Raw genomic sequence first — 13,801 nt, forward strand, 5'->3', positions numbered from 1 at the left:
GATAAATGGACATCCCATATGCTATTAGATACCTAATGAGAGAGGAAAATATAGATATTATCATATTTATGAGATGATAAAAAAGGAAATAAAAAATATTGGTAGGATATTTAAAATAAAAGGATATTTAAATATTATTACTCAATTAGATAACCTAAACAAACAAAATTATGAAAAGTCAACATGAGAGGATTGACTTGACTTGGTGGTTGAAGGATAAAATAATAAAAAGAAGTGATGAGTTCAAACTCCTCTCACTCTTCCTAACAAAAGTTAACAAATAAACAACTAATATTTATTCATAAAAAAAATTACTAGAAGCCAAACCCAGAAGACTAAATTGCCTCAATAAAACCATGACCCTCTAATTGACGTAAATTGATCATATATACAAGTGGTTACTTGAAACAACCTTAATTTGCTAACCTAACTCGAAGCTTTAATTGGAGTTACTGTATGAAGTACTATGCATGTATTAGTTATTGATGTTCTCACATGACGTAATATATACAATAATGCTCTGCTTACTGATATTTACATTAGTATCTAATATATGAAACTTCATTACTGTGGTTTTCTCTGTCTGTCTTTTTATACTCCATATAATTATGTTGGTAGGCACATAAATTGGTAAATTAATACAATATTAATATGATGCGATATGATTAAGAGATAATATTGTTTCTAAAATATGTGATCATATTTTTGATTTTAACTAATCAATATGAAAAAATATTTACTAAAAGAGATCATCCCTTAAATGAATCTTAGTATCTTAAAGAATTAATTTTTAAATTTTGATCAAAGGGATATCTTAATTCACACAAAATATATATATAATTCACACAATATATATATATATATATATATATATATATATATATATATATATATATATAAATGTAATCTATAAGTTCAATGAATTAATTACCTTGTGCAAGTAATGTGTTTAGGTACTGAAGACATAATTTGATAAAAAAAAATACTTATTCTCTTTTAATGAGACTATAAATGTTTTATATATGGTTAATTAGCTCTTAGGTTGGCATCATCTTCATGCTTTTTATTTGTTTACAGTGTCTACCTAAATTTTATCTTCCTTAATTTTACTTTACAATTTACTTATAAACTTTCGTTTGCTAATGGCATGCACATCACTTGCCTCATAAACCCCAGAAACAACGACGTCAAAGCAAGCCATTTGTAAGTACTAATTTCCACATTAAATAGACCAAGAAAACTTGAGAAGTAGTATATGCGGCCCTATTGAATTTTGGAAGGGTATCTTTTTTTTATAGATGAAGGTCATACACACCCATCTCGTTCATCTGTTAGTTGTTAATCGTTTATATTTCATCTCCTTCGGAAACAACTTATATGGCTGCTGTTTATATTCTCTTTTTTTGCATGCTTGTTGATGGCATTTTTATCTCAGCAAGGGCATGCAGAACCTTCATCCTTCACATTAATTAAAATGCAGTACTACTTGATGAGTTTATATTATAATCATACATTCAACTTTTTTTCTATCTTATTTCCATCTCGTATTCATTCTCATCACAACACTTTAACATTTGTCACTTTTTTTTCCAACCTAGCTTTCCTTTCTTCTTTTTCTTTCTCTTAATTGATTTCATCTCAATTCTCAATGATCACCACATGGGATTTATGTTTATTATTTTCCATGTTGAATAGTACCAATGGAGGCAAGGCAAGTACGAATATAAATGAATCCAATATGTGTGTCATTTTACAACTGTTTGCCTAACTTGTATGATTGAGTATCCAGTTATCTACGAACATAATTAAATGAACCCATATTTGTGTCATTAATTATACTATTGCTTGCGCGTTTTTTTTACAGGAAGTATTATTGCTTGCCTAACGAGTATGATTAATGGATTTGATTTTTTTTTAATTGACATTATTTAATAATTAAATTAATTGTGATTATTAAATAGTATTGATATGGAATTAATGCTATGCTTTTTTAAAATTATATTAATTGATGAAGATTTGCAATTTAGACTAATGTGGTAAGTAAATCTATAATGGATTGAGTCCTTACTTAATGCCCAAATGAGAAGTCTCTGCTTTCATTTGAAAGCTATAAAACTATTGCCTCATTAGATAGTTTTGTGATACATAGCAAATAAATGAAATATACAAGGTTCACCAATTAATTCTTTTCCTTTCTTCAAATTTTACAAGCTTAAAAAAGACAACTTAAAAAAAACGCACTTTAAAAAAAAAGCACAATAAACCGGATTTTTGGTCCGTATGATAGTTGTTGTAAGAAAATATCACTGGGAACTGGGTTCGAATGTGATAGCATAAAAAATAATAATTAACAATGAAATTTCAAAGAAGGTTGACAATTTTGGTGTGTGTACGTGTTCAATCTTCACTTGAAAAATACTCTTGTTGAATTTTTTTTATTTTGTATTTGTTATGATTTAAAAAAAATTAGGATATTTTGTTCTTCGTTAAATCTTTAATAATGTACTCCAAAGACAGAAAAATTATTTGAAATTTTCTTAAAATAAAAAACAATTGTGATTTTCCTTGAAATTTGAACTTGAAAATTCATGAATATTCCTCGACCTGTTTTAAAAACTGTGTAATGTTATGCTTTTTTGTAATTGTTTCAAAAGTGATTTAATTATACTGTAGGAGGAACTAAATTTAATTTAAGTGTTTATAATTAACTAACTATTATGAGATGATGATGTGTGGTGTTTGTATGTATAATTATGTTTACATTTGCAAAAAAAAAAAAAAATTGTTTTAGGTGTAAATAGTAAATTTTAGGGTGTTTGAGTTAATATGAATGAGTCTTGAGTGATACTGATATGACGGTGAGTTTAGGAAGTGGTGGGATACAAACAAAGAGAAGGGAAAAAGTCATACAATCAGTTTTTAATTGATTCAAAATTGAACCAAAATTCCAACACTCTCATTTCACTCTCTTCTTTCACTCCAAGACAATTCAGAGTGCGAGATCTTGAATCCCTTATACAAAAGACTTGTGATTCTATTTGAACTTTGGATTGATTTTAGAGGTAAGAGACCTTCATTTTCCCCCTCTAATCCTCCATTTTTAGTTTTCCTCCATGGGTACTTTTAGAGGCAAGGTTTTGATGTGTTTTCTATTCGTTCTTGGAGTTTGGGTGGTGTGAATAATGTAGAACTGTTGCATGAGTAAGAAAAATTTTTCATCTTGTATCCAAAGTCATCTTCTTTCTTCATTTCTTCATCTCAAAGCAAGTTCATTGAGTTTGATAGGCGAGGGAAGCTTACAGTAACTTTAGTCTTATGTTTAATGTTTTGAATCTCTGTTTTTAACTTATTAAAGGTGTTTTAATTCAATGTTCATGTTTGAAAATGAAAGATTTGAGTAGGAAATGGACTAGACCTCATTAGAGGGGCAAGAATAACATAAAATCGTGATTTTGCAAACCTGTGGTGCTTAAGCGTGCACTAGGTGGCACTTAAACATAGCCTGCCAGAGTGGAATTGCTAGCCACACTTAAGGGCAAGCACATGGGCGCTTAAGCGTGCTTGACAAAGGCAACCGTTTACTGAATTTCAATCTTTAATGCTTTGGATGTGTTAGTGGACTTCAAATGAAATGGATTAAGTTGATTTCTTGTTATTCCCCATGCAAATCACATTCATATGTTGAGATGTGGTGTTTTATTATGAGAACTTGTGGTTTGAAAACTCTCATGAGATGTAGAAGAATTATGTGAGAGTTCATGATTGGTGAGAATGATGTGAATGACAAATTAATGTGGAATTGAACAAGATATGAATGGTAAATTGATGATAAATTGAATGAAATATGCATGATGAGTTGATGATGGATTGAATTAATATGAATGAATTATATTGATGATGATGGACGAATGTAATGATGATGTGATATAATGTTTAATCATAACACACATGCATTGATGAATGATATTGCATGTGAGTGGGTACGTAAGTTAGGGATGCTAAAAAAACACCCAACCTACTGTCAGAGGTTGTCGTGATGGCTAATGGTGAAAGGGCCTGTAGAATGAATGAGTGGGTGAATCCCTAGATAGGTCTTTGCAAGCCTTATCCATGCTCATCCATTTTTAGTAAAAATACACTTCCTCCGTAAGGTTAATTCGTGTCTTCCTGAATGGTCATGATGTGACTATGTTAAGGAATGTGCTTGGGTTAATCACATGAAAGGTGAAATCTTCTTGGAGTAAAAAGTCAACATGACATAATGCGATACTTAAATATTCACAATTTATTACTTTAGAATGATGTATTACTTGATGAGTTATGTAAGTACATTGATATTGGAAATTTGTGTGATTTATGTATCTATTTAAAAGCGGTGAACTTGTGATATTTCTATTATATGATGTTTCTTTTTTAAATGAGCTTACCCTTGCATTTTCTATTAAACTGTTATGATCATGTCATTTGACATGGGAGCAAATTATGATATAGCTACTAAGGAGCATGCTATTCATGATTGACATGGACTTCGTGGTGGACTTAGGGACGAGATCCAACCCTTGGCCTTTTATTTATGTTTTATCTTAGTGGGAACCAGCTTAGGGTTTAAATATATTCATGGATCTATGTTGTATGTATTCCTTTAATGGGACCCTTGAGATTTATTTTTGGGGACTTGATTTATGACTTAGGGACTTTTATGTGTGATGTTTATATGGCATGCTTGGAATCGTGAAAAATTCTTACATATTTTCATTAATCCAACTAATTCAAGAGTTTTAAAAAAACTAAAAGTGAATCTTTCAGTGTTGAAGTCTTAGTGTTTCATGTAATGACATTCGTGGTTGTTACCCTTTGGTGTAATGTAGTCTCTTTCTTAAGGTATTTAAATTAAATGATTAATTGCTCGATGTGGGATAAACATGGGTGTATAATATCTGCAAAAAGAACACTCCAATGCTCAAGTCAAAACTCGATCCTAAATAATAAATGAGAGTAATAGATGAGAATCAACATTTTCCTTGCCTCAATAATCTCATCCTTATTTATACATACCAAAATGGAATGAACGTTGGTTCCTGATTACCTAAAGTGGTGATCTATCTTTAATCATTGTTCATGATTACCACCATTTAAAAAAAACACACACACACACACACACATAATTAAATATGTTATGAATAATCTATTTGAGATTGCCCATATCTTTCATTATCTTTTATAATCTTTCCTTGTTTATATTTATCTTTGTTCTTCCCTAGTTATCTTTTGTACCTATAAATAGGCTACTCCTAATGAAAAGAATACACACAATTCTCATTCTCTCTAAACTCTTGTATTCTCTTCCTTATTTTTCTTTTTACTTTTCTGCTTTGAGTTATATTTTTTTAACATGTTATTAGCATGATTGTCTTTCTTCTATCGGGCATCCACATTTGGTATAGTAATTTACAAGAAAATTCTTGTCAAATTTTTATCTCTTTCTAATTCATTATTCTTATTATGTATTTGGTAAAATATTTGTGTGATTGTGAAACTGATTATTTGAGAGTCCTGAAAACTCTATCAAAGAAGAAAATTTTTAGACAATTTGTGTAATGTGTCTTGAAAACACATCAAATAAAGAAATTATAAAGTATGAAATATTTAGGTTTTGTTTCTTGTATACTCGTAGAAAAACAAAGTATGAAATCTATATGAAAAATCATGACTCATTTGACTGACATTACTTCATTCCTTGAAGTAAATGTTGCACATATATATTTTTATAACATATTTTTTGAATAATTTATTTATATTATATAACTAATTTCTTATTGTTATAAATATAATTAACATTGATTACTTATGATTTAAATGTTTTATATGGATAATTTTTGGATTATTTGTAATCACGCTTATTCTCACATTATGATTTCATTCATGCTTTTGTCAGAAGATATATTATTTGACTTAAAATATTTGTAAATTCAAGGAACCAATATCGTATGTATGCGTATATGGATTTTACATTTATGTTTCTATAATGTTTTATTAAATTGGCTTATATACCAATATATGAAATTTGGTTCTTTTGACAATGATCAAAGTTCAAATTATTTTGAACATCATACATGTTTATTGTCATCTTTTCATTTATAAGTGCATTCAGTGAGTTATCATTGTCCATTTTGTTTATCATGAACATAATTAATTATATTAGAAAGGAATATGAAATTACTTTTAAGTTATGTATTTGGTATGATTAATTTCATATAAGCTAATTATAATAGTTTTCCATGCATTAAGGTCACAATACTTGTCATTGGATGATTTTATTGGTTTATAAATATGTATGCATTGTATGTGATGTGCATTTTATGGTAAGTAATATCAATAAAAATAATTCAAGAAATAGTTCGAGATATATTTTGTATGTCTAATTAATAGTATAATGACTCACACAAAACAAGAAGTCAATGTTAAATTTCCATTGCGCATTTATTAGTACAACTGAAAAACATATGATTATAAACTAGAAATTTACAAACAAAAATGAGTTTGTTATTTGGCATGACCAGTTGGATCATCCCGTGTTTATTATGATGCAAAAAAAAATTTCATGTAAACACCCATTAAAGAGACAGAAGATTCTTTAGTCTAATGATTTCTCATGTACTCTATGTTCCTAAAGGAAGTTGATAATTAAAACATCACCAAGAAAAAAAATGGGAATGAGTTCATTTCATTTTTAGAACGGATATAGGGTGATATTTAAGGCTATATGAATATTGAAAGATTTCTCTAACATAATTATATATATTAGTTCTAGAAGAACTCGGGTACCTAAAATTGGTGAAAATAAAGAGATTTTATATTATGTCATGAATGGAATATGATGAACCTGAAATAAAGTCAACATTGACAATGCATTTGCCTATAATGTAACACTAAATGTAATAAAATTAGACTTGTTTTACAAAACAAATAATTTTTGGACCTATAGTTTATACACCTAAAGATGTAAAACATAGTTATGTTTTTTGACATGCAGTCAATTCACCTGAAAATGAAAATTTTGGACATGTAGTCCATCTACTTGAAGACATAAAACTAGTTAGGTTTTTGGACCTACAATCCATATACTTAAGATGTAAAATCTATTACATTTTTTACTGGTTGGTTATACACTTGGAGATGTTAAACCAGTTGGATTCAAATAGACTTTTGTGCAAAAAGAAAATGAGAACGGTGAAATTTGGATGTAGAAAACATGACTTGATATTAATTTTGAAGACGCATATTCACTTGTAGTGGATGTGAGTACTTTTGATACTTAATCACTCTAGTAGCTCATGAAGGGTTTAATTTACATATAATGGATGTTGTTACAACTTACTTATATCAATTATATGACTCTCATGATAATGACATTTGCATGAAACTCCCTAAAGGATATAATTTTTCCAATAATGCATATTCTCTAAAAGAATATTCTTTATGGACTAAAGCAACCAAGTCACATGAGGTATAATTGACTTAGTGGATACTTGCTTTGTATTTTCATGAAAATTTGAAAATAGATTTATCATAATTATTATTCATGTAGATGATGTAAATATTATTGGAACTCTTGAAGAGCTTCCAAAAGTTGCAGAGTGATTAAAGAAATAATTTGAAATGAAGGACCTAGGAAGTTGATATGATCCAGCAAAGGTTCAATCACTTCAAATATCTTTTGCAATGGATGAAAGACCCAATGACCAAAGCAAGACCACAAATAACTAGGAAGTCTTTCCAAAGCATAGTCATGCAAGTACCCAAATCAAGAATTATCTCATTTCTACAACTTGAAGATAAATTTAGCAAACTTAAAGATAATAATTTGAAGTCACAATGAGCCAAAGAATTTATACTCAAGACACAACTGTGGGTTAGAGTTTATTTGGATGGATTACATAACTTTTAGGCTAAAGAACTAATTAAAGTTCATTTTCTAATTTTTCTTTAATTTTGGTATTTTATTTTCATGTGTCACACCCTAATTCTACCCGAACAAGTTTTTAAAAAACATGAAAAATTAAGAAGAAGAAAATAATAGAAAAAAAGGAAAAAAATAATAACAAAAAAAGGGGAAAAGAAGAACAATAAAAACAAAAAAAAAAAGAAAAAAAAAGGAAAGGAAGAACAATAATAAAACAGAAAAATAATAATAATAAGGGAAAGGAACAACAATAATAATAATAATAATAATAATAATAATAATAATAATAATAATAATAATAAGAGAAAGAATAAAGAGAAAGGAAAAGAAACAATATAAAAAGAGGAGGTCTAAACATCAAAAGACACAAACAACACATAGAAAGAAACACAAAAACACACAAAAAAAAAATACAAAAAACATAGAAAAACACATAGAGAATACATAGAACAAAAGAAGAGGCACCAATCCCGAGAAGACAAAAAGAGCCAACTGCATTGCATCATTTGGCATTGTAGCTAGAGAAGGAGAAGAGATCTCTAGGTATTCCGTGATTCCTACCCTCCCATCTCTTTCTTTCTCCCTTCTTCCCTCCTTCATTCTTCCTCTTGGTTCTTTCTTTTGGTCTGCTATTTGATTTGTTTCATTTCCCTGGTGAATCCCTTGGTCGTCAGTAAGATTCTTAGATTTTTTTCTGTTAATGTTTGTTGCACATCTTTTTTTAAAACAGAGATAAAAAAACGATTAAAAAAAGTTGAAACATGCCTAGTTTTGGAAGCCTGAACCAAAATAAAAATTTCTATTTACACTTCCTTTTGACATATATACCTTTTTTCTCATTTTGGGCCAGACCCGTATTAAAAAAAATCCTACATAAAATAAATACTACTAGTCACACTCCCAATTTACACACGCACCCCCACTTCTTTTGGGCATAGTCCAAATAAAGTAAAAACTACTATTTACACCACTTTTTCTTCTTTTTTTTCCCGTCTCCCTCTATTATTTATTTTATTCTCCAATTTGATTTATCATTGCCTAATTAGTTAGTAATGTGTTGTAAATATTTTGTCACTTATTTTTTTCCATGTTTTAACCTCACACCCTTAATTACTATGTGTGTTTCCTACTTCTATTCTACCCCTTTTTATTCTCATTCAATTTATTTATGCACATCTCAACCATTCAATTAATTATGTAACACTATGTCAATTATTCATTTATTTTGCAATTATGCGTTAGTATTCTTTAGTACGCGCTTACGTTTTGTGCATTCCATGCTGGATCTCCAACTTCCTTGGTGGTGTTTTAATAACTTGTGGATAAATTTTGTGAATTGCATGTTGGGTCTCCAACTTACTTGACTTCATAAAGTTTATCGCAAACTCAAAATATTTTTTCACATTTTGTGCACTCTATGTTGTGTTTTCGACTTGCTTGATGGTGTTTCAACAACGTGTGAGTAAAATTTTGTAAATGCTATGTTGAGTCTCCAACTTGGTTGACTTCACAAAGTTTACCACAAAACTAAAATTTTCTCTAAAAGGTAAAAATACTCAAATAAATGATCACTAAATTCTCCTTTTCCCCCACAAAAATTATGCATTACTCGAGATCACTTGAAGGTCCAATGCCTTAAGTGATTCTCTTTGTTTTTCTTAAAATTCAACGTTGTTTCAGGGTCCAATGCCTTAACGACTCTTTAACAAATCTTTTAAAAAATAAAATAAATTCAACTCAACACACAAACTCTTTTCTACTCAAAGAATTACGTAAGTCTGATTTCCTCATTGCGCTCGGGGATACGTAGGAGCTAGGGCAAACTCCCTTGTTGACCTAAAAATATCCCTTTCTGTTTCTAAAACAAAAAATTTGCTTTCTTTTTCTAAATAAACAAAAATATAACAAACATGATTCATGTTTTCAAGGGAAAATAAATAATTAAAAGTCACTTTTTTTAGCACATACAATTTAAGGTTGTTGTTTTCATGATGGGCACGTGGGGGTGCTAACACATTCCCCGTACGTAAACAACTCCCAAATCTTTTTTCTCAAATCGTAGACAATTTCTTATCTTTTTTGTTTTCCCGACTTTTTCCTCAAAAAAAGGTTGGTGGCGACTCCCCCAGTCTTCCTTTTTGGAAGACCTATCTCTCTATTCCTTTTTATTGTCGTCCCGTCGAGGCCCACATTGCGACATCATGTAATAAGTTTAAATGACTCTTGAAATATTTTAGATCATTTTTTATGTTTTTAGACTTCCCGAGTTATTATAATGGTTAGTGGGATTTTATTTCTAGTGAAAATTTAATGTAAGTGGGAATTTAATTCTAAGTGGAAATTAATTCCTTGTGGGATGTTTAGAAGAAAGTCTAGTCTATAAATAGCAGAAACTTTGTAGCTTTGAGGCAGAATGAGTCTGAATGAAAGTTTGAGTTTTCTCCCTTTTGTGAGAGCTTTCCTTGGTTCTTGGGTAAAGAACTAAATTTGATCTTATCAAGACAACTTGCAGCGATCAAATCTATGACTTATCACTTATCTTGTCACTTATTTCTTGAGTGTGGCGTCAATATCTTCCCCTAAAACAAAACTAAACTAATTTCAAAGTTTGAAATCTTTAAGGCAATCTGTCTCGTTTCTATGTTTTTATCAGAAGCACAAAGTTCTGTTTGGGGAATTAAATATTTAAATAATAGAATTTTTGTGCACCAAAAAGCTTATATAGTACATGTGCTTAAAATATTTTATACGGGATATCACATTCATCGTACATTCTAATGATTAAAGGTTTCTAGATTTGAACTAAGATCCTTCTAAATCTTGTAAAAAGGATGAAGAAGTACTTGGTCATGAAGTACCATGTCTTAATGTTATTGAAACACTAATGTATCTTATTGTGCATACATGATCTGATATATCATTTCTCACTAATTCACTAGCAAAATATAATTTTTCGCCAATACAAAGACATTGAAGCATGTACTTCATTATTTTAGAGGTTATCTATTAGATCCTCATAATGACATAACATAAGTTTACATGAAGTAATACACAATTCCATAACAATATGTGAAATAAACCAAAATAGATACATCAGCTAATAATGCATAAATTTTAGCTCAACATGAGGAAAAATGACATCAACGATCACATCTGAAGACAATGTTACATGTATTGCTCAATTTAAAGAAGGGCATATCAAAGGAGGTAAAACAAAACATATTTTACCAAAAGTGTTTTTTACCTTTGGTCTCCAAAAGAATGATGATATAAATGTTCAACAAGTTTGTTTGCATGAGAATCTAGAAGACTTTTTTTACAAAGTTATTACCAAAAAAAACTTTTGAGCAACTTCATCTTAAAGATAATTGTCTGCATGAGGGGAAAAATAAATACATTATGCTCTTTTTTCCCTTTATCATGGTTTTGTCCAATTGAATTTTCCTAACAAGGATTTTAATGAAGCAAGTGATAATGTATTGAAAAATGATGTACTTTTTTTTCCTTCAACATGTTTTTATTTCACAATATTTTGCCTAACAAGATTTTAATGAGACACATTCTTAAATAATGGACATCCAAGGAAAGTATTATGAATAATTTTGTGGTTGTCCACATCTTTCATGATCTTTTATAATCTGTCCTTATTTATATTGATATTTTATAACTTCTAAATTATCTTTTATACCTATAAATAGACTACTCTTATTGAAGAAAAAAAAGACATATAGTTCTCATTCTGTTTAAATTGTAGACAAAATTACACTTTTAGTTTCTCACTGTATGTCTAATTTCGTATTTGGTCCCCCCATCTTTTAATTCACAAATTGAGTCCTTTATTTTGTAAAAAAAAAATAAAAATGTAATGTTGGTACCGAACAACATTCACCGTTAGACAGTTAGACAGTGATGTTGACCGTCACTCAAAAATAAGCATTTTTTATTAATCATCTTTAATTTATTTTAAAAATCATTAAAAAAAACGAAAGACACTCGTCTCACTTCGTCTCTCTCCCTCCTCCCCCAGCCATACCTCGGCGTCACCTACTCTGCCCCTACCGCCATCCCGCAGCACCCGTCCCCCTCCCCGAAGCGCATCGCCGCCAGGTGTCGCCAACCAACTGTAAAGCCAGGGAATCCATAACCAAACAATCGGACCTCAAACACACAAATCAAATACACAATATTCACACCATTGAGTCCGAACCCAATTGTGCATTCCATCACATCTCACATTACACACATTTTTGCATCTGCATCCATGGCTTCTTCACTTGGTCGAAAAAGAACCCACGCTCCCAAAGGATCCTCCGCCCTTAACGACGACGTTTCCTGCGAGGTATGCAGCGGTGGCCACTCCCCTTCCAAGCTTATTCTCTGCGACAAATGCGACCGTGGTTACCACCTCTTCTGCCTCCGTCCAATTCTTCCCTATGTCCCCAAAGGCTCTTGGTTCTGCCCCTCTTGCTCCAATCACAAACCCAAGTGTATGTATTGCATGCATCATTTTCATTTCCATTCAGATCCCAAATTGATCAAAATAGTGTACTGAATATTCATGAGCTAGATTTTAGGGGTTTCTTTACATTCTATCAATTAACCTCCGGTGCTTTTGAAAATTGCAGCTTTCCCCCTTGTCCAGACCAAAATCATCGACTTCTTTCGAATCCAACGCTCCCCCGAGGCATTATCAAATCAAGGTAAGGCAAAACCATTTTCAAATTTATTATTGTTATTTGGATTAAAGGTTGAAACTTGAATTTGGTGTGTGGTTTTTAGACACGCGGAGGAAGCGAAAGCAGGGTGGGGGCTTGGTGGTAACGAAGAAGAAGGGGAAGCTGGCGTCTTTAGTTTTTTTTTTTTTCAATAATTTTTAAAATAAATTAAAGATGATTAATTAAGATTAGAGATACTTAAAAAATACTTATTATGTGCCTATCAGATGTTGACAATGTCATGTCATTATGACGACGACCAACATTATTTTTACAAAATAAAGATCCAAGCCGTAAATTAAATTATGAGGGACCAAATATAAAATTGAACCTAAAGTGAGGGACTAAAAATACAATTTTATCTAAATTGTATTATTTCCTTCTTTACTTTTTTTTTCTTCGTATTATGTTTTATTTAACAAAAACTAAATTATTTAATTAATATTGAATTAGAGCTATGCATCTAGAGTTGTAGACCACATATGCAGCATCGGAACTAAAAGGATTGGAGTTGGAAAAGCTCGTATCTGTATCAAGCAATTGAGGACACCCTTAAAGGAGTAAAGAGCATTGAATTTAGAATAGCGGTAAAAACAAAGAGTATTATCAAGAATTTGAGAGCAGGACTTCGTCCTCACTCTTTTATCTTCTCAATATTATATATATATATATATATATATATATATATATATATATATTTAGTTATCACTAATAATAATTTTTTTATAATACTATAATTATTTATTTTTAATTATTATTGAATTGAAGTCATTGAAAGAATTATTATTATTACACTTTAAATTTTTATTTTCTTATAACATCGCCACTTATGACTAATTTAATAACATATTTCTGTATGAATTACCTATTTTATTAATTAATCTTCTTTTCATAATATAAAACTATTTATATTGCATTTCTAAACCATTTTTCTACAACTTTTATATCTTCATTTTGGTATAGTAAAATTTATACAATTCGACTCAAACTTATGGATTTTTCTTTGAATTTTTTATGCACACTTTTCTAATATTTTTTCTCACTTTTTTCTAAAAAATTTCTTTATTATATTTGTAAAAATAAAATTGTTTTCTTAAATTCATAGATTTTTTTGTGTAGTCTC

At 29.9% G+C, this 13,801-nt stretch overlaps 1 protein-coding gene across 1 annotated transcript; it reads left to right on the top strand.

The window, feature by feature from the left end:
* The first annotated feature begins 11,804 nt into the window (after positions 1 to 11,804).
* Positions 11,805 to 13,260, top strand: LOC102669791 (histone-lysine N-methyltransferase ATXR6). The gene is made up of 3 exons (XM_006602213.4): positions 11,805 to 12,450; positions 12,589 to 12,663; positions 12,743 to 13,260. Exons 1-3 carry the CDS (start codon positions 12,225 to 12,227, stop codon positions 12,838 to 12,840), a joined length of 399 nt encoding a protein of 132 aa, XP_006602276.1. The 5' UTR covers positions 11,805 to 12,224; the 3' UTR covers positions 12,841 to 13,260.
* The last annotated feature ends 541 nt before the right edge of the window (positions 13,261 to 13,801 follow it).

Source organism: Glycine max, chromosome 18, assembly GCF_000004515.6.
Source record: "Glycine max cultivar Williams 82 chromosome 18, Glycine_max_v4.0, whole genome shotgun sequence".
NCBI classification, from domain to species: Eukaryota; Viridiplantae; Streptophyta; class Magnoliopsida; order Fabales; family Fabaceae; genus Glycine; species Glycine max.

Excerpts from the sequence above, each read along its gene's own strand:
- LOC102669791 (XM_006602213.4), top strand. The coding sequence starts at position 12,225 with ATGGCTTCTTCACTTGGTCGAAAAAGAACCCACGCTCCCAAAGGATCC. Across the intron at positions 12,451-12,588 it reads CTCCAATCACAAACCCAAGT|CTTTCCCCCTTGTCCAGACC; the intron begins GTATGTATTGCA and ends TGAAAATTGCAG. Across the intron at positions 12,664-12,742 it reads CGAGGCATTATCAAATCAAG|ACACGCGGAGGAAGCGAAAG; the intron begins GTAAGGCAAAAC and ends TGTGGTTTTTAG.